The following is a 23956-nucleotide window of genomic DNA, read 5'->3' as shown; positions in this document are numbered from 1 at the left end:
AAAAACAGAAGCCTTGGAGCAGACAGTTTCAAGGTGAATTCTATCAAATGTTTAGAGACAAGCTTATGCCTATCCTTCTCAAACTCTTCCCAAAAAATGAAGGGGAAGGAACAGTTTCAAACTTATTCTATGAGGTCACCATCACCCTGATATCAAAACCAGATAAAGACATCACAAAAAAAAAAAATTACAGGTCAATATCACTGATGAATATAGATGGAAAAATCCTCAATAAAATTCTAGCAAACAGAATCCGACAACACATTGGAAGAACCATACATCATGATCAAGTTGGGTTTGTCCAAGAGATGCAAGAATTCTTCAATATCTGCAAATCAATCAATGTGATACACCATATTAACATATTTAAATGTAAGAGTCATATGATAATCACAATAGATACAGAAAAAGCTTTTGACAAAATTCAGCACCCATGTATGATAAAAATTCTTCAGAATGGGCATAGATAAATACAATATAATAAAGGCCATATTTAATACACTCATAACAAACATTATTCTCAATGGTGAAAAACTGAAAGTATTTCCTCTAAGATCAGGAAAAAGACAAAATTGCCCACTCTCATCACTATAATTCAACATAGTTTTGGAAGTCCTAGTCATGGCAATCAGAGAAGGAAAAGAAATAAAAGGAATCCAGACTGTAAAAGAAGAAGTAAAACTCTCACCGTTTGCAGATAAAATGATGCTATACAAAGAAAACCCTAAGGATACTATCAGAAAATTATTGGAGATAATCAGTGAATTGCCATGGATAGAACCTCCACAGCAATGTTGAATAAAAATAGCAAGAAGCAATATTCTTTTTTTGTTCCTAGTCCTATGAGGAAAGGATCCTCTGGAAAAGAGAACTGCTATCCACTCCAATATCCTTGCCTGGAGAATTCCATGGACAAATGGGCATGGTGGGCTACAGTTCATGGGATAGCAAGGACTTGGACACGACTGGGTGACTAAGCAGACACACAGGCAATCAGTGAATTTAGTAAAGTAACAGGATACAAAATCAATACACAGAAACCACTTGCATTCCGATACATTAACAATGAAAACTCAGAAAGAAAATTAAGGAATCAATCCCATATACCACTGCAACAAAAAGAAAAAAAAAATCTATGAATAAAATTACCTAGGGAGATAAAAGTGCTGTATACAGAAAACTAAAAGACACTGATGAAAGAAATCAAAGCTAACACAAACAGATGGAGAGATATACCATGTTCTTGGACTGGAAGAAACAATATTGTGAAAATGACCATACTACTCAAAGCAAACTACATATTCTAAGCAATCCCTATCAAATTACCAATGGCATTTTTCACAGAACTAGAACAAAAAGAAAATTCACAATTTTTATGAAAACACAAAAGACCCCCAATATGCAAACAATCTTGAGAAAAAAGAACAGAGTTGGAAAAATCAACCTTCCTGATTTTATACTAGACTACAAAGCTACAGTCAACAAGACAGTCTGGTACTGGTACAAAAACAGAAATATAGACCAATGGAACAAGATAGAAAGGCCAGAGATAAACCCGTGCACCTGTGGACACCTCATCTTTGACAGAGGAGGCAAGATACACAATGAAGAAAAGACAGTCTTCAATAAGTGGTGCTACGAAAACAGGACAGCTGTGTGTAAAAGAATGCAATTAGAACACTTTCTAATACCATACACACAGATAAACTAAAAAAGGACTAAAAACCTAAATGGAAGACCAGAGACCATCAAAATCTTAGAGGAAAACATATGTAGGACACTATTTGACATAAATCACAGCAAGATCCTGTGACCCGCCATCCAGGGTACAGATAAAATAATAAAAACAAAATAACAAGTGGGACCTAATTAAACTTAAAAGTTTTACATAGCAAAGGAAACTATCAGTTCAGTTCAGTCGCTCAGTCATGCCTGACTCTTTGACCCCAAGCCAGGCTTCCCTGTTCATCACCAACTCCCGAAGTTTACTCAAACTCATGTCCATTGAGTCGGTGATGCCATTCAACCTCTGTTGTCCCCTTCTCCTCCCACCTTCAATCTTTCCCAGCATCAGGGTTTTTTCCAGTGAGTCAATTCTTCACTTCAGATGGGCAAAGTATTGGAGTCTCAGCTTCAGCATTAGTCCTTTCAATGAGTATTCAGGACTGATTTTCTGTAGGATAGACTAGTTGGATCTCCTTGCAGTCCAAGGGACTCTCAAGAATCTTCTCCAGCACCACAGTTCAAAAACATCAATTCTTTGACACTCAGCCTTCTTTATGGGCCAACTGTCACAACCATACATGACTATTGGAAAAACCATAGCTTTGACTAGATGGACCTTTGACAGCAAAGTAATATCTCTGCTTTTTAATATGCTGTCTAGGTTGGTCATAGCTTTTCTTCCAAGTAGCAAGCTTCTGTTAATTTCATGACAGCAGTCACCATCTGCAGTGATTTTGGAGCCCAAGAAAAGAAAGTCTGTCACTGTTTCCATTGTTTCCTCATCTATTTATCATGAAGTGATGGGACTGGATGCCATGATCTTTGTTTTTTGAATGCTGAGTTTTAAGCCAACTTTTTCATTCTCCTCTTTAACTTTCATCAAGAGGCTCTTTAGTTCCTATTCCCTTTCAGCCATAAGGGTGGTATCATTTGCACATCTGAGGTTATTGATACTTCTCATTGCAATCTTGATTCCAGTTTGTGCTTCATCCAACCTGGCACTTTGTATGATGTACTCTGTATATAAATTAAATAAGCAAAGTGAGTGAAGCTGTCCGACTCTGCAACCCCATGGAATACAGTCCATGGAATTCTCCAGGCCAGAATACTGGAGTGGGCAGCCTTTTCCTTCTCCAGGGGATCTTCCCAACACAGGGATCAAACCCAGGTCTCCCACACTGCAGGCAGATTCTTTATCAGTTGAGCCACAGAAAAGCCCAAGAATACTGGACTGGGTAGCCTATCCCTTCTCCAGCAGATCTTCTTGACTCAGGAATCAAGCCAGGGTCTTCTGCATTGCAGGTGGATTCTTTACCAACTGAGCTATCAGGGAAGTCCAAACTGAAAGTCACTCAATTGTGTCTGACTCTTTGTGACCCATTAGACTGTACAGTCCATGGAATTTGGAATTCTAAGCAAAAGGTGACAATATACAGCCTTGACATACTCTTTTCCCAATTTGGAACCAGTCCATTGTTTCATGTCCAGATCTATCTCCTGCTTCTTGACCTGCATACAGATTTCTCAGAAGGCAGGTAAGGTGGTCTGGTATTCCCATTACCTTCTTCCAACAACACAAGGTACAAGTCTATACATGGACACCACCAGTTGGTCAATACCAAAATCAGATTGATTCTATTATTTGCAGCTGAAGATGGATAAGCTCTATACAGTCAGAAAATATAAGACCAGGAGCTGACTGTGGCTCAGATTATGAAGGAGCTGACTGTGGCTCAGATTATGAACTCCTTATTGCAAAAATTCAGACTTAAATTGAAGAAAGTAGGGAAAATCACTAGACCATTCAGGTACGACCTAAATCAAATCCCTTATGATTATACAGTGGAAGTAACAAATAGATTCAAGGGATTACATGTGATCAATAGAGTGCCTAAAGAACTATGGACAGAGGTTTGTAACATTGTACAGGAGGTAGTGATCAAAACCATCCCTAAGAAGTAGAAATGCAAAAGGGCAAGATGGTTGTCTGAGGAGGCCTTACAAATAGCTGAGAAGAGGAGAGAAGTGAAAAGCAAAGGAAAAAAGGAAAGATATACCCATCTGAATACAGAGTTCCGAAGAATAGCAAGGAGAGATGAGAAAGCCTTCCTAGGTGATCAATGCAAAGAAATAGAGGAAAACAATAGAATGGGAAAAACTAGAGATCTCGTCAAGAAAATTAGAGATACCAAGGGAATATTTCATGCAAAGATGGACACAATAAAGGATAAAAATGGTATGGACCTAACAGAAGCAGAAGATATTAAGAAGTGGCAAGAATACACAGAACTATAAAAAAAAGTCTTCATGACCCAGATAACCATGATGGTGTGATCACTTACCCAGAGCCAGACATCCTGGAGTCAAGTGGACCTAAGGAAACACCACTACGAACAAAGCTAGTGGAGGTGATGAAATTCCAGCTTAGCTAATTCAAATCCTAAAAGATGATGCTGTGAAAAGTGCTGCACTCAACAGGCCAGCAGATTTGGAAAACTCAGCAATGGCCACAGGACTGGAAAAGATCAGTTTTCATTCTAATCCCAAATAAAGGCAATGCCAAAGAATGTTCGAACTACCACACAATTGTACTCATCTCACACACTAGCAAAGTAATGCTCAAAATTCTCCAATCTAGGCTTCAACAGTACATGAACCAAGAACTTCCAGATGTGCAAGCTGAATTTAGAAAAGGCAGAGGAACCAGAGATCAAATTGCCAACATCTGCTGGATTATAGAAAAATCAAGAGAATTTCAGAAAAACATCTACTTCTGCTTCATCGACTACGCCAAAGCCTTTGCCTGTGTGTATCACAATAAACTGTGGAAAATTTTTAAAGGAAACTATAAACAAGGTGCAAAGACAACCCTCAGAATAGTGGAAAATAATAGCAAATGAAATAACTGACAAAGGATTAATTTACAAAATACACAAGCAGCTCATGCAACTCAATACCAGAAATATAAACAGCCCAATCAAAAAGCGGGCCAAAGACCTAAACAGACATTTCTCCAAAGAATACATACAAATGACTAATAAACACATGAAAAGATGCTCAACGTCACTCGTTATTAGAGAAATGCAAATCCAAACTACAATGAGATGTAACCTCACACCAGTCAGAATGGCCATCATCAAAAAGTCTACAAACAATAAATGCTGGGAGGGTGTGGAGAAAATCTTCTTGCACTGCTGGTGGGAATATAAATTGATACAGCCACTATGGAGAGCAGTATGGAGAGTCCTTAAAAATCTAGGAACTAAACTATCATATGACCCAACAATCCCACTACTGGGCATATACCCTGAGAAAATCATAACTGAAAAAGACACATGTACCCCAGTGCTCACTGTACCAGTATTTACAACAGGTAGGACATGAAAGCAACCTAGATGCCCATCGACAGATGAACGGATAAAGAAGTTTTGGTACATATGCAAAATGGAATATTACCCAGCTATCAAAAGGAACACATTTGAGCCAGTTCTAGCGAATTGGATGAACCTTGAGCCTATGATTCAGAATGAAATGAGTCCGAAAGAGAAAACCAAATGTCGATATTAATGCATATACCTGGACTCTAGAAAGATCGTACTGATGAACCTATTTGCAGGGCAGCAATGAAGATGCATACATACAGAACGGAACTGTAGACACAGTAGGCAAAGGAGAGAGTGGGATGAATTGAAAGAGTACCATGGAAACATATGTATTACCATATGAAAAATAGATAGCCAGGCAGAATTTTCTACATGATAAAATCAGCTCAAACTAGTGCTCTTTGACAACCTAGAGTGGTGGGATGGATTGGGAGGTGGGAGGGAGGTTCAAGAGGGAGTGGACATATTTATACCTAGGGCTGCTTCATATTGTTGTATGCCAAAAACCCACACATTATTGTAAAGCAATTATCCTCCAATTAAAAGTAGATAAATTGAAAAAAAAAGATGCGTCTGGTCAGCCAGGCTGTGGAGAGACATGGCTGATCATGCCTGGACCACAGAGAGGCCTGGGGGTGGGGGAGGAGGAGAGCAAAGGATCAGCACAGCCTTCAGAGATCTCCCACGCCCACAGCCCTGCACTTCCCGGCACCCTCTTCTCACCTAGGAGCCCTCAGCATCAGGATGGTGGCAGGCAAGCAGATATTGGAGGATGAAGCAACTCAACAGAGGAAAGGCCACACCCCACAAAGGCAAGTCTGAAACATGCCCCATAGGGACCACAGTGAGGCAGCAGCTGCTTCTGTTAGAGAAGAAGCCTGCTTTCCCAGATTCTCCTGCCTCAAGAGTTGTCTTCAGTTCTCCTTGGGTGTGTCTTCCCCCAAGCTGGAGGTGAGTGGGACCCTTAGGTATCTTCCCTTCCCTCCCACAGTAGCCTAACAGGGTGGGAGGGTCTACCTGGCACAATTATTTAAAACTGTGTCCACTTGTCTGCTCAGCCAAGCTCCTGGCCAATGTGGAGCCACTTGGTGTGGCCTCACCCCTGCAGGAGTCGGGACTGCCTTAGAATCGGGGTCAGGGAAGCCCCCTCGCCTGTGTCAGTAGGAACCCTGCAATGTGCACAAATGACACGTCGGCGTCTCGGGCTTCAGTCTTTACTAAAAGCTCAGACGTGCAGAGGGCACTGTCATCCTTGGCCATCAGCACCATCCTTCCTTGGTTAAGCACCCTCTCGGCAGACCCCCAGTACACACATGCATGGTGGACGTGCCTGGGTCTCCCCTGTGTCTCCCCGAAGGGCCAGAGCCCCCTCGCCCCCACTCAGGTCAGGGTAGAGAGAGGCAGTCACGTGATCGAGGGCAGGCCTCAGAAGCGGGGACACGGTGGCTGAGGGGGCCATTCCCCACAGCCCGGCCACCGACCTCTGCGCAGGCCTCGCCCTGCTGGGCTCCCTCAGGTGCTAGCTGTGTTCCAAGCAGGTCCTCTAGCCTGGGTCAGTCCCACTTCTGACAGACGCCCTTCTGTTTGTCTCCACAGTCAGAAATCCTGTCTGGGGAGCTGAGCTAATGCAGACTGAGCAGTGTAGAGGGAGGTACTATTCATAGAACCCCGAGCTCCACTCAGTACCTCAGAGATTCTTCAAATGAATCACTCAAATTTAACTTCGAAGTTTAAACTATTTTAAAATTACTGTTAAAAAACAGGGATTTAAACATTTATAATAGTAGTTTACCTTTGGAGGCACACCTCTGGAGGACTTGAAGGAAGCATGAGGGAACCTTCTGGGGGCTGAGAACATTCCATATCTTATTATGAGTATTGCTCTGAGAGTACAGGGATATGATTACACAACAATGCACTTAATGCCACTGAACTACCCACTAAAAAATGGTTAGGATGGTAAATTTCATGTTATATATATATTTTACCACAATTTTAAAAAATAGATTAAGACTGAACTCAAAACACTCCTTTAAAATTATTTCAATAAGTAAGATAGAAAACAAGTATAGGCATCAATGTTTTAAATCCATCAAGATGTGTACTCTTTACTTCCTGTAAGTTATATCCTAAATAAAACAACAAGGCAAAAAAAAAAAAAAAAAAAAAAACAACACTACTACATACCAAATATAAAATGTTGATAAACACCAAGCTTCCCCAGTTTCTCAAGGTACCAGACTATTTCATTTTCTAAAGGACTCAGGACAGCCCCTCCTACTACAGCTGGATTCTGAGATTTGAGGCAGCTGCTCAAAATCTCCTGGCATTGGCAACCGCATATCTATGTGATTCAGATTATTTTTCCACTCTGTGGGATGCTGGAATGACAAAATCATAGTGACAGATTATGGATAAGTAGTAGCCAGGATTAGGGAAAGACAGGGAAGGAAAGGGTGATTCAGGGCCAGCCTAAGGGAACTGCTTGGAAGGGACGAACCAGTTTTGCTCTTGATTGTTGAAGTGGATGGACGAATTTACACATGATAAAATGTCATGGAACAACAGGTAAAAACAAACCCTAAAATGAATGAATGCAAAAATCAGTGAAACCTGAACAAGACTGTAGTCTAGTTCACTGCATCCTGCCAATCAGTTTCCTGGTTTTGGAAATCCACTAGTTGTGCAAGATGTCACTACAAGAAGCCGAATGATTGATAAGAGACTTTTCCGTACTATTTTGACAGCTTAAAGAACTTCTATAATCATTTCAAAATATGAAGGTAAAAAAGTATAGAAGTAAACTGGATGAGACTGCTGTAAGACTTCCATAAGCCCAGTGTTCAAATTATTATTTTCATCAAATGCACCCATTATTCTTACTGGCTAACTTGATACAAGTAAATTGTGACATATTAGGATAAATGTATACTAACAAACACCATGTGGGTTTTGTGACTGTTTTTAAAGAAACTGACAGTATGTGGTTAAGTGTCAATGAGTAACATTATGGATTGCACTGTGTCCTCCCAAAAACTGTAAGTTGAAGCCACAACCCTCAGCGTGGAGATATTTGGGGACGGGGACTTTGAAGAGGTAATTAAGCTTAAATAAGGTCATCAGAGTGGGGCTGTGATCGAATATAAGTGGTGTCCTTATAAAAAGAGGAGTTTGGGGCACAGGTATACACAGAAAGAAGGCAGGTGAGGACACAAGCAGGAGACGGCCATCTGCAAGCCAAGCAGGGAGGCTCCAGGAGAGATCGAGCCTGTGGATGTTCTGGTTCTGAACGTCCAGCCTCCAAAACTGTGAGGCAATAACTGTCTGTGTTTAAGCCCCCCAGTCATGATATTTTGCTATAACTGCCTAGCAGATGAATATAGGTCACACGGGGATGTGGTTTAGATGAGGGAAGGACACATGAGAGAGCCAGCTGCGGTGCAGATATGAAAGTGATATATTCAAAAAAAATTAAAGCTGGCTCTAAATTACATGAAAGAAAACCATTTCATCAGATGCACACCACTCAAAAATATTGGCATCCATTCATTTGCATTCAATTTTATTCTTTCATTCAGTTAACAGTGGTGACCCAGCCTCTCTAGCCCTGCTAAAGGACACAACACATGGGTTAAAGCTGTCAGAGCTGACCTGTAAACACTGGGACAGAGCAGACAGTCCTCCAGGTAGCTTATGCTTTGGCAGTCCTGGCAGGGGACTGCCAGAGATGGACATACCCCAGTCCTCAGTCCTCTACAGTGTGAATCAGACTCAGACGGGCATCAGCTAACCCTCTGCTGAAGCCTACTATACGTTGCATTTGTCTAGTAATTCCATTATGGAGACAGCTCCCAAATAACAAAGCATGATTGGTTAGTTGGTTTTTAACACTTAGTTCTCAGACTTTAGAGGATTGATAAAGTATAGTATAAAAAAATCATTTTTAAATTCTGAAATGCGACATAAATGTTAGCTACCATTCTACAAGATTTGGAAAGACCTTGTAAGTGACCTTGTCCAAAGTGACCATTTTATGGATTATGGAGATTTACTAAGGGCTTCCCTTGTGGCTCAGCCGGTAAAGAATCGGCCTGCAATGCGGGAGACCTGGGTTCGATTCCTGGGTTGGGAAGATCCCCTGAAAAAGGAAATGGCAACCCACTCCAGTATTCTTGCCTGGAAAATCCCGTGGACAGAGGAGCCTGGCAGGCTATAATTCATGCGGTTGCAAAGAGTAGGACACGACTGAGTGACTTCACTTCACTGAAGGTCACCCAGCTCATATGTGGCAGAGCCAGAGCAAAGGCTCGGGATTACCTGCTGCCAGGACTCAAAGGGAAGCACAGGTTTGTAACATCTGCTGCTGCTGCTGCTGCTAAGTCGCGTCAGTCGTGTCCGACTCTGTGTGACCCCATAGACGGCAGCCCACCAGGTTCCCCCGTCCCTGGGATTCTCCAGGCAAGAACGAGGGAGTGGGTTGCCATTTCCTTCTCCAATGCATGAAAGTGAAAAGTGAAAGTGAAGTTGCTCACTCGTGTCCGACTCTTCGCAACCCCACGGACTGCAGCCCACCAGGCTCCTCCATCCATGGGATTTTCCAGGCAAGAGTACTTGAGTGGGGTGCCATTGCCTTCTCTGTGTAATATCTGAATTTCACAATAATAGATATATTCAATTCTATACCATTTTCCTTCACTTTTCCTATAATTTCAGTTCCAAACTGTGCTTCTGATGGTGCAATATTTCAACCTCCTAGTGAACAGAAATTTGTGCTACAGCAGACAAAACTGGCAATCTCTTGGTATTTCCCCTAAACCAAGTACTCTATTCCTGCACCCAAAGACCGGTTCCAATTTGAAATCTATGAGGGGTCTAGAGCAAGCCAGACATAACTGGGGACAGGAGAGAAAGAAAACTGGGGACAGGAGAGAAAGAAAACAGCAGTGTAGGGGAACGTGGGGAAGGTGGTACAGGCCGAAGGGCGGGGGCGAGGGAAACCGTGTTTTCCTGTGTTACGGATCAGCATTGCTACCGTTCAACCAGAAAGCGATGGGCCTGGGGCCAAGGCTGGGGGAACACACCAGTCCCACAACCCCGCAGTCACATCTCATCTCTGAGGACACTTGGTGAAGCTTCTGTCTCATGACAATCGTGTAATTCAGTGAGGTCCCCCTCCTTACTGGTGACCAACAGGCTCAGCCAAGTGCAACCCAACTAGTCACCTCGGGGCAGCCTGGAGGCTCCTCCCCTGGACTGCACTTTTCATTTCTTCCTTATTAACCCTGTCTAGATGACTTATGCCATAAGAAATTACAAAACTTTTTAGGAAAGAAGAAAAGTAAAATAAAATCAAAGGCCAAATTTACCAAAAAAAGAGGTAACAGAAAAGGCACAGCTTCTCTAAGGATGGCGCTTTCAGACTGGAAGGCTTATCAAGTGTCCACATTATCAGAGAGTATGGAGTTATTATTTTAACTCTAAACTTACCAACGGTGTCACAAGGCTCATCTTTGTGTACGCAGAAATCTGTCCTAAAAAAATTTTTAAAAAGACATAGTAAGGTGTGTGCAGTACCTCCAAGAATGGGAGAAGAAAACATGTCAATTAATTTTGATTACTTGTCTTGCCGATAACAAAGTTATTACTTTATTTGTCATGAATTATAATGAAAAATAATAACTAGCAGTGTTTTTTTTTTTTTTTTTTTGCCAAGATTAGCCACATTTCCAGCTGATAGGCCCAGTAAACCCCACATAAGACCCTCTTTTCATAACTAAACTATTCCACACCTAACACTTAGTTGCTGGAACGACTCCATCCAATGATGGAAGTTGCAGAAGATACTTACCAAATCATCTATCAGAGACAATTATTTGTCACTATCATCACACTACAGTGACTTCCGAAGTTACTCTGCTTGCGCAGGAATTAGTTTTATATGCTTGAATGACCATATATCACTTACATGAGAACACAACAAAAAAGTCATTTCTAAAAGTTATATTTTGGGACTTCCCCGGTGGTTCAGATGGTAAAGAATATGCCTGCAATGCAGGAGAACCAGGTTCAATCCCTGGGTTAGGAAGATCCATAGAGAAGGGAATGGCAACCCACTCCAGTAACCTTGCCTGGAGAATCCCACAGACAGAGGAGCCTGGCGGGCTATAGTTCATGGGGTTGCAATGAGTTGGACATGACTGAGCAGCTAACACACTGGGGGTCCAGTGGCTAAGACTCCACACTCCCCATGCAGGGCACTGGGGTTCAATCCCTGGTCAGGGAACTAAGATCCCACATGCTATGTGGCACAAACAAACAAACAAAAAGTTATGTTCTTTAGAGCTCCCTAGGATCTCCCAGGTGCGTGGCTGTGGACAAATGAAAAGCAAAGATGCTCGAAATCTGGTGTAGCCCTGGTTCTGCAGGCACCAGGGGCTCCGTCTGGACCCTTCTTTCTGCCCATAAATGCCCACAGGTGGAAGCTAACCAGAGCACTGTCTGAGGCAGTATCTTGCCCAAGACTTGGCGAGAACAGAAGTGCCTGGCCCCACGCTCATCCACCCACAGGGACCTGTGGGAGCTGGGAGAAATCACCCCTTCATCCACTCCAGTGAAGCTTCAGGCTGAAACGCATTGTAAGGCACCTCTTCTCATTCGACTTTAAAAAAAATTCTCTGGGAAGACAAACAGGGCCAGCCTGACGACGTGGGCACTAAGCAATGCTGAGAACGCAAGCGGCAGTCCTGCGCGGGCCGTGTGCCGCCTTCCCTTTCGGACAGCCCACCCCACTTCCGCATCCAATGTCCCCAGTTCCTCTCCCACCATCTATCAAAAAAATCTATTCTCGTGGAAGGGATCTCCCACTCACACTGGGGACAATGGCAAGAAGGCAGTGTAATGCCATCAGCTTTCCTTTTCTCTCCCTCCAACCCACAGCACGTTCTGTTCTATTTGTCTCCATGATGTAACCTGGGCTTCCCAGGTGCTGCAGTGGTGAAGAAGCCACCTGTCAATGCAGGAGATTCAAGAGACACAGCTTCAGTCCCTGCATTGGGAAGATCCCCTGGAGGAAGAAATGGCAACCAGCTCCGGTATTCTTGCCAGGAGAATCCCATGGACAGAGGAGTCTGGAGGGCTATAGTCCATGGGGTCACAGTCAGACACAACTGAATGACTGAGCATAGAATGGAACAATGTAACCCATGCCTAACACCTCTCAGCAATACGTGGCTGCCCACACGGACGGAGCAAAACCTGCGTGTTCCCAGCACCAACTCTGCTTCAGGCTGGCTATTCTACCTACCCACTAGACCGCAGAGTCCAGATCTGTAGGCATGAAGATTCCACGTGGGGTTCTGAGGTACAGAATACCCTGGTCGAGGCCACTGCCTCAGGCCTGCCAGGCACCCCAGCCACCCGGCGACCCCAGAGGAGGCGGCAGCCGGTGGGGTGTGGCAGCTTGGAGGGGCGGCCCTGAAGCTGGGCAAAGACAGCGGGAGGGAACTGGGCAGTGCCTTCGGCAACCCACCTGAGTGCTGCTGACTGTACTTCCAATCTTTCACAATAAACATGTATTTTGGTAATCAATTTTAAAACAGTTTTTAACAAAGGATAAAAGGAAGCCTTGAAGACCCCCATGCTTTTTACAACCCCCTCCAAAACCAAGGGAGCCTCCATGGAAATGGAGATGGAATAACCATAGGAAAACAAAGACTCGTGCCTTGATTTTTTCTGTCAAAGATGACTTTCAGAAGACTAATTACAGGCAATAGAGGGTGGCAAGGAAGATGCAGAGGCAGAGAGGCAACCCAATAAAATTAGGGACATAAATATATTCACTGGCCTTGTATTTAACTAACCCCAACTCAATTTTCTTGACCTGACACTCCCCACTGGAATGTTCTGAGCATGTCACACACACACACACACACACACACACCAGACTGGCCTGAGACCTCGCTCCAGGGTTTCCCAGAGCAAGCAACTGAAAGTGTCATCGCATTGCCTCACTTGGGCAAGGGGAGAAAGGCTGTGTGGGCATTAGTCTCATAGGAGAGAACTAAACAGGCTGACGGGGCTGCTGAGGGAACCGGCCGCACCTCCTCCTGTCTGGCTCTCCGGCCAGCTTGGGTGAAGACGCTTAAAGGGCACGGTGTGCCCTCTCATCCCGGCTTCCCTGTAGGGAAACGGGTGGTCCCAAGCGATGGACCCTGCAGCATCCCCCGCTGCTTCTCCCGAGGAGGTGGGTTCACAGGGGGCCAAGTTCAATTAGAGGCCTGCTTTGAAAGGGTCACCAAAACCTAAATCTTTTCTCCCCTTCCTGTTCAAGGTCCTTTCTCAGAAAAGGAAAGTAAAGCCATCCGCCTGCAGGGGCAGCTTCATCTCTAGGTTCTCTGGCTCCTACATACCAGACCCACAAATACGGGCTGCAGGAGTCAACAGAGAAATGGAAAAGAAAAAATAAAAAAGGGAGGGTCGCAGTGCAGCTCTCCAGCCTTTACGTCTGCTCACATTCACATTCCACTGTTTCTACCTCAAGAAAAGCCTACATGGATCTACAGGCCAGAGCGGACTCCACGGATGTGTGAGCTGTACCATCACACAGGCCCCTCACCCAGAAGCCTCCCATTCCCCAACCTGCTTTAACGCTCTGCTCAATGTCTTGAAATTCTTAACAATTTTTTAACATGGGATCCCATGCTTTCATTCTACACTAGGCACAAGTTACATAGCTAATTCTGTATATCACCTATTGCCTGGCATACAGTTGGGGTTTAATAAATACTGACTCCTTTACTAAATGACTGGCATACATTTCCAGGCCACTTTCAACGTGCCTTATCAGCTCGCTGGTGGCCTCATCTCTCCCCAGTGTTTAAAAATGTAACGCCACAGGTACCCACCAATCTGTCCCATAAGCAAGACCAAAGGCTGAGAGAAGACCATCCCTGGGGCTGGGTAGGGACTGGGTGGAGTCACATGGGAAGAAAAAGTGGAGGGACAGCTGGACACGTCCCATTGGTCACACTCTCAACTGGCCATGCGTGTCCCTACAGCTATTTTCCAGGAGCATAGACCTGGGTCTCGGGGGTAAAACTCCTGGCTTTCTGGAGGAGATGTGGAGCCAAAGGTGAGGCCACGACAGGTGTGAAGCTCCCTGAGGCCCAGTCTGTGCATGTTCCGCCTGGTCCCCAGGCTCAATCTACTGAGAGGTCCCTGCTGGCCCCACAGGGCTGCAGCTGCTGGAGATACAGTGCCCACCACTCCTGTCTCAGCAGCTTCTGCTTGACATGTCATGCTCCCTTCTCAGCGGCTGGCCGTCTGTACAGCTGGTGGGCGCCCAGGAGGATACGCTGTCGGGCTCAGCCACAGCCCAGATGGAAAACAAAAGGCAAAGAAACCACACCAGCCAGCCCCAGGACTGGAGGATGCTGGCCCCTGAATACGGCCCCTGAATACGCACGGCCTCCAGTTAGACCCTCAGTGCAGATTACTCCAGGGGGAAGGGCCGCTGGTCCACAGCGGCAGCTGCCTCGCACCCGACTTCCCTGTGAAGATGTCAGCCCATCAGTATTCCAGCCCAGGGAACCACAGCTCACAGCCTCTGATTTCTAAATGGTGCGTCTCAGTCCCATGGGCTTCCAGCCCTGGCTCCGTGGCCGCCGCCCTGTCCTTGTAGGAGGGCTTCAGTGTAACGTCTCTGAGGACCCAGGAGACGGACAGCACCATTGGTTTAGTCCAGTGGCCCCACGGAAGCGAGAGGGACCAAGATTGCTCGAAAAGGAGAGAGGCAACGCCGGCAGGGCCAAGGCCTCTGCGTCTCTGCCTGCCGCTGAAGACACCTTGCCTTCCCAGGCCACCAGACATCCTCCTCACCGGCACCCACAACCCGTCTACAATCAGGACCACCCCCTCCAATGTGCTTAGTTAGAAAAGAACATTTTAAAAGATTTTTACTGTCGTAAAATAAGTTCTACAACAGTAAAACTTACCATCTTACCCATTTTTAAGTATACAGTTCTGCAGTGTCTGAACTGCAGGTATATTCACATTGTCCTGCAACATCTCCAGAACTCTTGGAAGAGTGAAATTCTATATGCATTAAACACCTCCCTATTCCATTCTCCCCGCAGCTCCTGGCCACTAACCATTTCTGTCTAAATGAATTTAACTTTTCTAGGTGTGTCATACGAGTGGGATCACAAAGGATTTGTCCTCTTATGACTGGCTTATTTCACTCAGCAAAATATCCTCCAGGTTCATGGTAACCAGTGTTAGAATTTCCTTCCTTCTTAAGGCGGAATACTATTCCATTTGTTGGAATACAAACAGCAACAAACACCAGACCCCACGTTTTGTTTATCCATTTCTCCATTGATGGACACTTGGGCTGCTCCCACATTACTTACCATTAGTAATGTTGCTATGAATAGAGGTGTTTGAATACTTCTTTAAAACTCTGCTTTCAATGCTTCCAACGCTTTTAGAAGTGGACTTGTTGGACCATATGGTAGCTCTAGTTTTAATTTTTTGAGGAACTGCCATACCGTTTTTCACAATGGCTGCACCATTTTACATTCCCACCAACAGGACACAAGGGTTCCAATGTTTCTACATCCTCGCCAACACTTGTTCTGTGGTCTGGTGTTTTGTTTTAATAATAGGCATCCTAATGTGTATGAGGTGTAAAGAAGAACATTTTTATGCAAAATATTTCCGGTATGGTAAATAAGCTGTTGGGACACAGGAAAAAGAGAAAGGAGAAAGCTGAATGGGAAGCATTCTAAGGCTGAGGGTGCATGCAGTCTCTCTCGTGGTGTTTTGTAAAAAGGCTAATCCAGTAGCTTTGTCAACACTAACTTTGGTAACATCCATTGCCTCTGATAAAAAGGCTATTTGTTCCCAAACCTAAACCGCTTGCAAGTATTTTCTCCCCCAGACAAGAGAGGAAACAGCAGGAAGGTGAATAACCAATATAGAGGAAATCCCCCTGGGTTATTCTCAACAAAACACCAGAATTTATACATTTCATATAGTATTTATAGAAACCACTTTCAAAGTAATAAACCTGGAAGTTTAGCTGCATATTCTAAAGGCGATATTACATAGAGCTCCTTTCTAGGAAAAGTTTGTACTACTCATTGAATTATCATTTGGAAAATCAATCACATTAATTTATAGTCACATATAGACAAGGTTCCCAAGGAACCATGCCTGCTCCCCAAATCAAACCCACTCTCAAAGCCTGCAGCCATATGCTCAGTACAATCTTCAGTGCTTTACTGAGTGCCCCAGAGGCTCCAAAAACCATTTGAAAGAGCATGGAAGCCTCTGATTAGTGAGTGTGGGGGCCAGAGCTGCTGAAGAGATGGCATCCGGGGGTTCCCATCACTGACAGGGGTGGGCAAACGCAGCTTAAAGCAAGTACAAGGTCAGGCTCACCCCTTATCTTTGGTGCCTAGTAGACCACCAGCCACATGAAGGCAATTGGAATTACTGAATAGACTTCCCAAATGTCCCATTATACATTTAATCACATCCTGTAGAAGCAGCAAGTGTTCTCATAAGGGATCAGTGTGCTGCAGATCACATTTTAACCCTTTAGGGTTCACAACCGATGAATCATCTACAAGTGTGATTAGGTATCTCTTCGGTGTCTGGTGGTGGCAATGTGCATGTTCTAGGTTTTTTGAGGAGAAGGCTACTGAGCTATCATACCTGGTACCTGGTGCCTGAGGCTGAGATCACATAACACATCTGGCTACCTTCAGGACGTCATCAAGCCAGGGGCTTGTACATGGCCCAAGAGATGCAAACCGAGAGCCTTTCTGGGCTCAAATCCAACGTCTTAAACCAGATTTAACTCCTCTTAGAGGAGTAGGCTGTCTTCATGCTAAAGATACGGTAAACTGTTCCCTTTCTCTGAACTCACAAAAAAAAAAAAAGCATATAATTTTGAAAGTAGTTTCTTAAAAAACAAAATCTTAAAACCAAGGTTGATACATTCATTCAAAAAGTAAAACATTGTATTTTAATCTAATGGGTTAAATTATCATGAATCATTTCCACATATTTTCTAAAAGGGGATTTTGGTGTGAACTCATAATACATTTTATTTATATTACTGAGGTAAAACAATCAAGGAAAATCAGTTTTTCTAAGAGAGATTTGAGACAGGAAAAAATTAAATAGCCACATCTATACCTACAGTGAGTTGAATTGTGTCCCCAAAAAGACATGTTTAATTCCTAACCCCCGGTCCCAGGAAATGTGATCTTATTCGGAAAGAGAGTCACTGCAGCTGTAATCAAGTTAAGATGAGGCCACACTGCATTAGGTTGGGCCCCAGTCCAGTGACTGGTGTCCTTAGAGAAGAGGGAAACGTGGACACAGGGAGAACACCACGGGACGATGGGGGAGAGACTGGAGAGATGCACCCACAAGACTGGGGATGCCCAGGACTGCAGCCGCCTCCGCAAGTTAGGGAGGAGGAGGGATCCTGCCTCCTGGCTTCAGAGAGAGCAAGGCCCTGCCCACACCTTGACTTCAGACTCCTGGCCTCCAGAACTGTGAGAAAATACATTTCTGGTTTTTTGAAGCCACACATTTTGTGGTAGTTGGTTACTGTCACCCTAGAAAACTAAAATAATGTTGCTGCCGTCTACACAGAGAGATGCCATTGATTACTACTGTCCAGCAGGGTCCCTGGCTTCCCTCTCAACCAGGAAGAGTACATCCAGCTCTGCAGACGTGAAGCTCAGCTCCTGGCTTCAAATGGAGCCTCTCTGTGAATCCCATGGGCCTCTGTGCCTGCTGCTGTGTCCTGACAGTGCCCATAGATGGGGCTGTGCACAGCACACACATTCACCTACGTGGACTTCTTGAAGCTGCCTTGCGCTGGGCTCAGTTGCTTTAGTCGTGTCCTACTCTTTATGACCCTGTGGACTGCAGCCCGCCAGACTCCTCTGTCCATGGGATTCTCCAGGCAAGAATTACTGGAGTGGGTTGCCATGCCCTCCTCCAGACAATCTTCCTGACCCAAGGATCGAATCCACGTCTCCTACATCTCCTACACTGCAGGTCGATTCTTAACTGCTGAGCCACTGGGAGCATGGACTTCCCTGAACAGGAAAACTGGGGGCATCCACTCCCTCCAGTTAGGAAGCAGCCTCATACACAGGTGAGCTCTTTCCAGTGAGCTTTATATTTGGTGTTGGGAAGAGGTAGTAGACAAATTTTCTTGAGTTTTAAGAGTCTTGGGTAACTAGAATTCAGTAGTTTTATATTCATAACAGCAATAACAATAATAATAGCTAATACTTTTGTCCTTACTTTGGGGCACTATGAAAGTGCTTCCCATGGTCATTTAATCCTCACATCTCAGAGGCAGAGCTATCATTTATCCCCATCTTACAGATGAGGAATTCAAGGTTCAGACAAGTGCCCAAAGGTCTGATTTCCAAGCCTGAATTTCTCTCCAATGGGAAATGCCTTCCCTCTCAAGTCTGCAGCCCCAGGCCGAGTCCAGCTTTACCTGGTCACGAAAACAGCAGCATCCACGGGGGGCGTGTCGTCCTTGCCTCCTGGAACCTGGTTGTTGCCGAGGTACCGTGCACCTCCGTACTCTTCATTCTGCCAGTGACAGAAGCTCTCCAGGGACCGCTCACCATGATGCCCAATGGACAACTTGGCCTAAAAGAAATCAGGGGGCGGTTACAGAAGCAACTTCCCAGGGAAGCCAGAGTTTATGCTCAGACCACAGTGCGGGTATTAAGGAAGAGACAGGGGCTCGCAGGGGCATTATTCAATGTCACCTGCCCACAGCGCTGGTAGGCAGATGTAGAGACCCAGAGAGAGGCTACCAGGGCCTTACCTAGAAGTTAGGATGAAGACTATCTTATTAAAGATAAGCTTTCTTCTTTTTAGCAAACTGAAGAGCATACCCAATGTTCTCATGTGCACTGCTTAACTCTTTAGGTAACACTTTCATAAGGAAAGACCAGAAAACGATGCTAGAGTGCTACAGTGCTACAGTGCTACAGTGCACCAAATTCAGCCTGAAGCTTGGGTATAGCTTTGGGTATAGCTCCAAAAGGCTAGCCATGATCGCAAACATCAACTCTGCACCCAGGAGACACGGGGGAATGAAGGGGGGGGACAAAGGTCCACTGCTCAGGGCTCCCCGAGAGGCTGCGGTTACGTGCACGCCAGCAGCAGTGCCCGTCTGCCTCCCACCAGGCATCCCTGGTCGCTGGCCTGGGGCACACTGCTGCCACCTGACAGCCAGGGACAGAGGGCAAGACAAAACACACAGGCCCTCCTCAGCATTCAGCAGCCACTAAGAAGCCTAAGGACCAGATTCGTCTCCTGTAACTGTGCTGACGGACACTTACAGGGCGTTGTCGTAGCAGGACAAGCTTGGTAACCTGAATGTTGACTTTAATTCCAAGGCTCTGGTGCTGAAACATATTGTATACCTGTCAAGAGAGAAAAAAAGAAATGTAGAGAGATACCAAAAAAAAAAAAAATAGCAGTATCCTAAAACAAACAAAGATATTAGGTAAAAACTAAGGATATCTGAACAAACTATGGACGTCAGTCAATAATAATCAACAACACTACCCCATTAGTTATAATAAACATATCATATTAATGTAAGATGTCAAAAACGGGAAATTGTGAATGGGAATTCAATGTACTGTCAATTTTTTAATAAATCTAAAACATAAAATATAAATGAATGAAATATAAACATATTCATTTATAAATTAATGAAATATAAATTATATTCATTAAATGTTAATTACTTAAAAATATTTTTTAAAAACTGTGTTCTTCTAGTACAAAAAAATCTAAATATATGATTTGCAATCATATATATATATATATATGAAATTCAAATTTCAATGTTCATAGATATTTACTGGAACAAAAAATACATACACGTAAGATTTATAACCCAGATTTTATTTAAAAGGCCTTCTGAGACAAAAAAAATTCCCATAAATATAAATTCCTCAAAAGAAACTTGCATAACAGGAAACTCTGGAATCACATACATGTTAGGGCATACAAGCTTACATGCAAAGACCAATTGGAAATAGGCTGGTTGAAAAAAAAATACATAGGATGGGTGAATTTGAAAAAAAAAAAGAAATGGTTTCAGCTGATTCTGGGGTTTCCTGCAGGAGGGTGAAGAGGATCTTCATGACGGTAGGGGCAAAGTCCGTGCCTGTGGCCCTCTGCCACGTGCCAATCTGCATCATCCCTAACCCTCCTCACAACCCATCACAGGTGGTGTCTGCACCAACCTCAACTGAATGAAATCAAGCCACTCGCTCCGGACTCACAGTCAGTCAGCTATGACCACAATCCAAATCTAGCCTTGTCCAGCCATAAAGGCCACATTCCTATTTTACCTTAAGTCCTCATTCTAACCAAAGTTCGTCATGAGATACAGTAACAGAAAAGCATAAACAAAAACAAAACTTGTCGCTCAGTCGTGTCCGACTCTTTGCGACCCCATGGACTGTAGCCTATCAGGTTCCTCCGTCCATGGGATTTTCCAGGCAAGAGTGCTGGAGTGGATTGCCATTTCCTTCTTCAGGGGATCTTCCCGACCCCGGAATCGAACCCAGGTCTCTCGCATTGCAGGCAGACACTTTACCATCTGAGCCACCAGGGAAGCCCATAACAGAAAAGCATATACCCCCTTAATTCTGCACCTCTTGTTGGTAGAACTTAGTTACAGGGGTCTCAACATCAAGAAATCACAGAATTCAAGGGGAAGAAGGATAGGAAAAGTCAAGTAAGACAGAAGAATGAAAGTTGATGTAGACAGGAAAAAAAAAAAAAAAACATCGGATTTGAGGACCCCCAGATCATGACATCTTCCTGAGTTCCTTCTCAGGAGAGAGTGGGATGCAGGGAGGCAGAGTGGAGTAGGTGATAAAGGTAGCAGTATAAGATAAGAAGGAAAAGCTAAGAACCTTTTAAATATTCCCTTTTCCTTTTAAATTAGGAAAATACTTTGGTTTCATTATGTCCTTTTCCCAATGTTATTAATATATAATTGCCTTAGGTTCAGGTATACAACATGATGTTGATGCTGGGAAAGATTGAAGGCAGGAGGAGAAGGGAACACGAGGATGAGATGGTTGGATGGCGTCACCGACTCAATGGACATGAATTTGTGCAAACTCTGGGAGACGGTGAAGGACAGGGAAGCCTGACGTGCTGCAGTCCATGGGGTCACAAAGAGTCAGATGTGACTGAGCAACTGAATAACAATATAACATTATGATTATATATCCTATATACCACAGTATATATAATATAGTAAATATATACATATCTCAAAATGATTACCACAGTAAGTTTAGTTAACATGCCTCAACCCACACAGTTACAACTGTTTTTCTTGTGAAAGAACTTTTAAGACCTACTCTCTTAGCAACTCTCTGGACTTCCCTGGCGGCTCAGATGGTAATGAATCTGTCTGCAATGTGGGAGACCCAGGTTTGATCCCTGGTACAGAAAGATCCCCTGCAGAAGGGAATGGCAACCAACGTAAGTATTCTTGCCTGGAGAATTCCATGGACAGAGGAGCCTGGCAGGCTACAGTCCGTAGGGTCACAAAGAGTCAGACACAACTGAGAGACTTTCACTCTTCGCAGCTGTCAAATATATGATACTATAGTCCTGTTAACTATAGTCACCATGTTGTACATTACATCCCCAGGACTTATTTATCTTACAACTAAAAGCTTGCACCTTTGACCACCTCCACCCATATCCCTACTCTCAGCCTCTGGGAACCACCAATCTGTTCTCTGTATCTATAAATTCAGTTTTTTTTTTAGATTTCACTTATAAATGAGATCATACTGTATCTGTTTCTAAGTTACTTCACTTGATTTTGGATATGTTACTTTTTTTCTGATAGACGTAATCTAGAGGGAGAATTTTTCAGCAGGGGCATTCAAACTTTCTCTCCAGTACATCAGCAGCAACATAAAGCAATGGCTACAGCCGACAGCACGGCCACAGTTAATCCAGGCCCTGTGAAGCTGGGCACACCACTGGGCATGGAAGCAGCAGAAACCAGGCATGCAGTGTTTGAGCATCTGTGCGACAAAGGAATTAGCTGTGTCAGTGCTTGGACTTTTCTCTTTGAAAGCTATTATTAAAGCAAAACAATCTTTGTGTAATTTAATATTCTTTCCCACAAGGAAAAAGACAACATATTCAGTTCTTCTGTTCTCACTCCCTCCTTCCAAAACTTTTTCTTTCCTTAAGAACAAAATTGCAGTCATTTTTTAAATTCTGGATCATCTGTAGGCCAATTCTGAAGTCATGCCTTAGCTACCTATCCCCAAACCTGGGTGAAGAAAGGAAAAGCACATAACTTTTTCCTTGTTTTGATATTCTGAGAACCACCCAATGGCTATAAATCAAATTTTTCCAGAAATATTCAGCCTTAGGATTGGGCCCAAACTAGAAAACCTCAATTCAAAACATGAAAACTGGGAAGAATAAAAACTTTAAATTATGAGGGAGAAAATTCAAGTCACAGAGGGTTTCAAAGCGCAATCGAAACATTGCCTTTAACAGTAACACCAGCCAAAGACATTAAAGAATACTGCAGGTTTAAAGGAACAACACAGGAAACCGGTTCTCAGGGTGTTCTGACACACCCCCTGAAAGCAGCATGAAGAATGGAGCCTGAACGGAATGATGCAGGTTTCAGCAAGGACAGAACCATGGGGACAAACTCCCTCCTCAGAATTGCTGGGTTCTTCCTCTCCACCTGAGGACACTTCGGCACATTCTGTATAAGGCTCAGGTGCTATCCTTGGAACAAATACACAAAAAAATACATGAGCTGGAGCAGGAGAAAAGCTTCATGCTCCAGGAGCTGGGATGGAGGGCAAGATGGGGACCTGCTTAATGAGCACTGAGTTTCAGTCTTGCCAGATAACAAAGTTCTCAGGTTTGGTTTTTCAACAATGTGAATACATGTAACCATCCGGAATTGCACACTTAATGACTAAAATGGTCAATTCTGCTATGTGCATTTACCAAATTAAAACTTTTTCATTAGCTAACTTAATAAGCCTCATGCTCTCAAGATGTTCTCTAGGAAGCCTGCAGGAAGCTACCGGCTTTGATGTGTAACCGGGAGGCTCACGTTCAGGAGAGCGGGTATGGAAACCTGATCGCGGCTGAAGCGTCTTGTCCCGGGGGTAGAGCACGCTCCCGCAAAGCCGGGCAGACACGCGTTCTCCCGCCGGGGCCGGGGCCAAGCCAGGCTGGCCAGCTGAAAACCTGACAGCACCCCAGAACACAAAGCACCAGGCCTCAGAGATGTGTAGCAAAGGCTGCCTGTCTTCCTCGCCTGTGTGGAAATGCACGCTTGGGAGAGCCGTGGAGGTGGCGGCCTCATGGTCTTTAGGGAGACACCTGGCTGGAGAGGAAGCAGCGCAGCGATGTCTGGAGTCTGTCCCGCTCTGGCTGGCTGCGTCCTGGCACGCTCAGAGCCCCGGCTGTGTCCACCGCATCGGTACCCGGGCGCCTAGCCGGGGCCCTGCAGCCAGCAGTGCAGCGACCTGGGGACACCGTCAGGGAGGGGCAGACAGGGACAGGTGACGGAGCACGTGGAAGGAACTGGTCCAAAGGCTGGGTAGGGGTGCTGTTCGCAACTCCAGGCCTGTGGGGTGGGCGGGGAGGGTGCTCACAAGAGCACCACCTACCAGCATGACTCAGGGCCTCCCTAGGGACACAGCGGAACCAGAGGTGACACGCTTACATCGCCGGCTGCACCCACCCAGGCCCCACCCTGGAGGGGG

General features: G+C 44.6%; 1 protein-coding gene across 1 annotated transcript in view; it reads right to left on the bottom strand.

The window, feature by feature from the left end:
* Positions 1 to 23956, bottom strand: part of ADAMTS17 (ADAM metallopeptidase with thrombospondin type 1 motif, 17) — a 409319-nt gene that overhangs the window by 298592 nt on the left and 86771 nt on the right. Inside the window, exons 5-7 of the mRNA XM_010845854.1 lie at positions 19502 to 19585; positions 18643 to 18800; positions 10596 to 10639 (exon numbers count right to left, since the gene is read on the bottom strand). Of these exons, the coding sequence (XP_010844156.1) occupies positions 10596 to 10639; positions 18643 to 18800; positions 19502 to 19585 (286 nt within the window). The remainder of the gene's footprint in view (positions 1 to 10595; positions 10640 to 18642; positions 18801 to 19501; positions 19586 to 23956) is intronic.

Source organism: Bison bison, unplaced genomic scaffold (assembly GCF_000754665.1).
Source record: "Bison bison bison isolate TAMUID 2011002044 unplaced genomic scaffold, Bison_UMD1.0 scf7180017864224, whole genome shotgun sequence".
Taxonomy (NCBI): Eukaryota; Metazoa; Chordata; class Mammalia; order Artiodactyla; family Bovidae; genus Bison; species Bison bison.
Note: the sequence above shows the minus strand (reverse complement) of the source record. Positions and strands in the feature narration are given on the sequence as shown.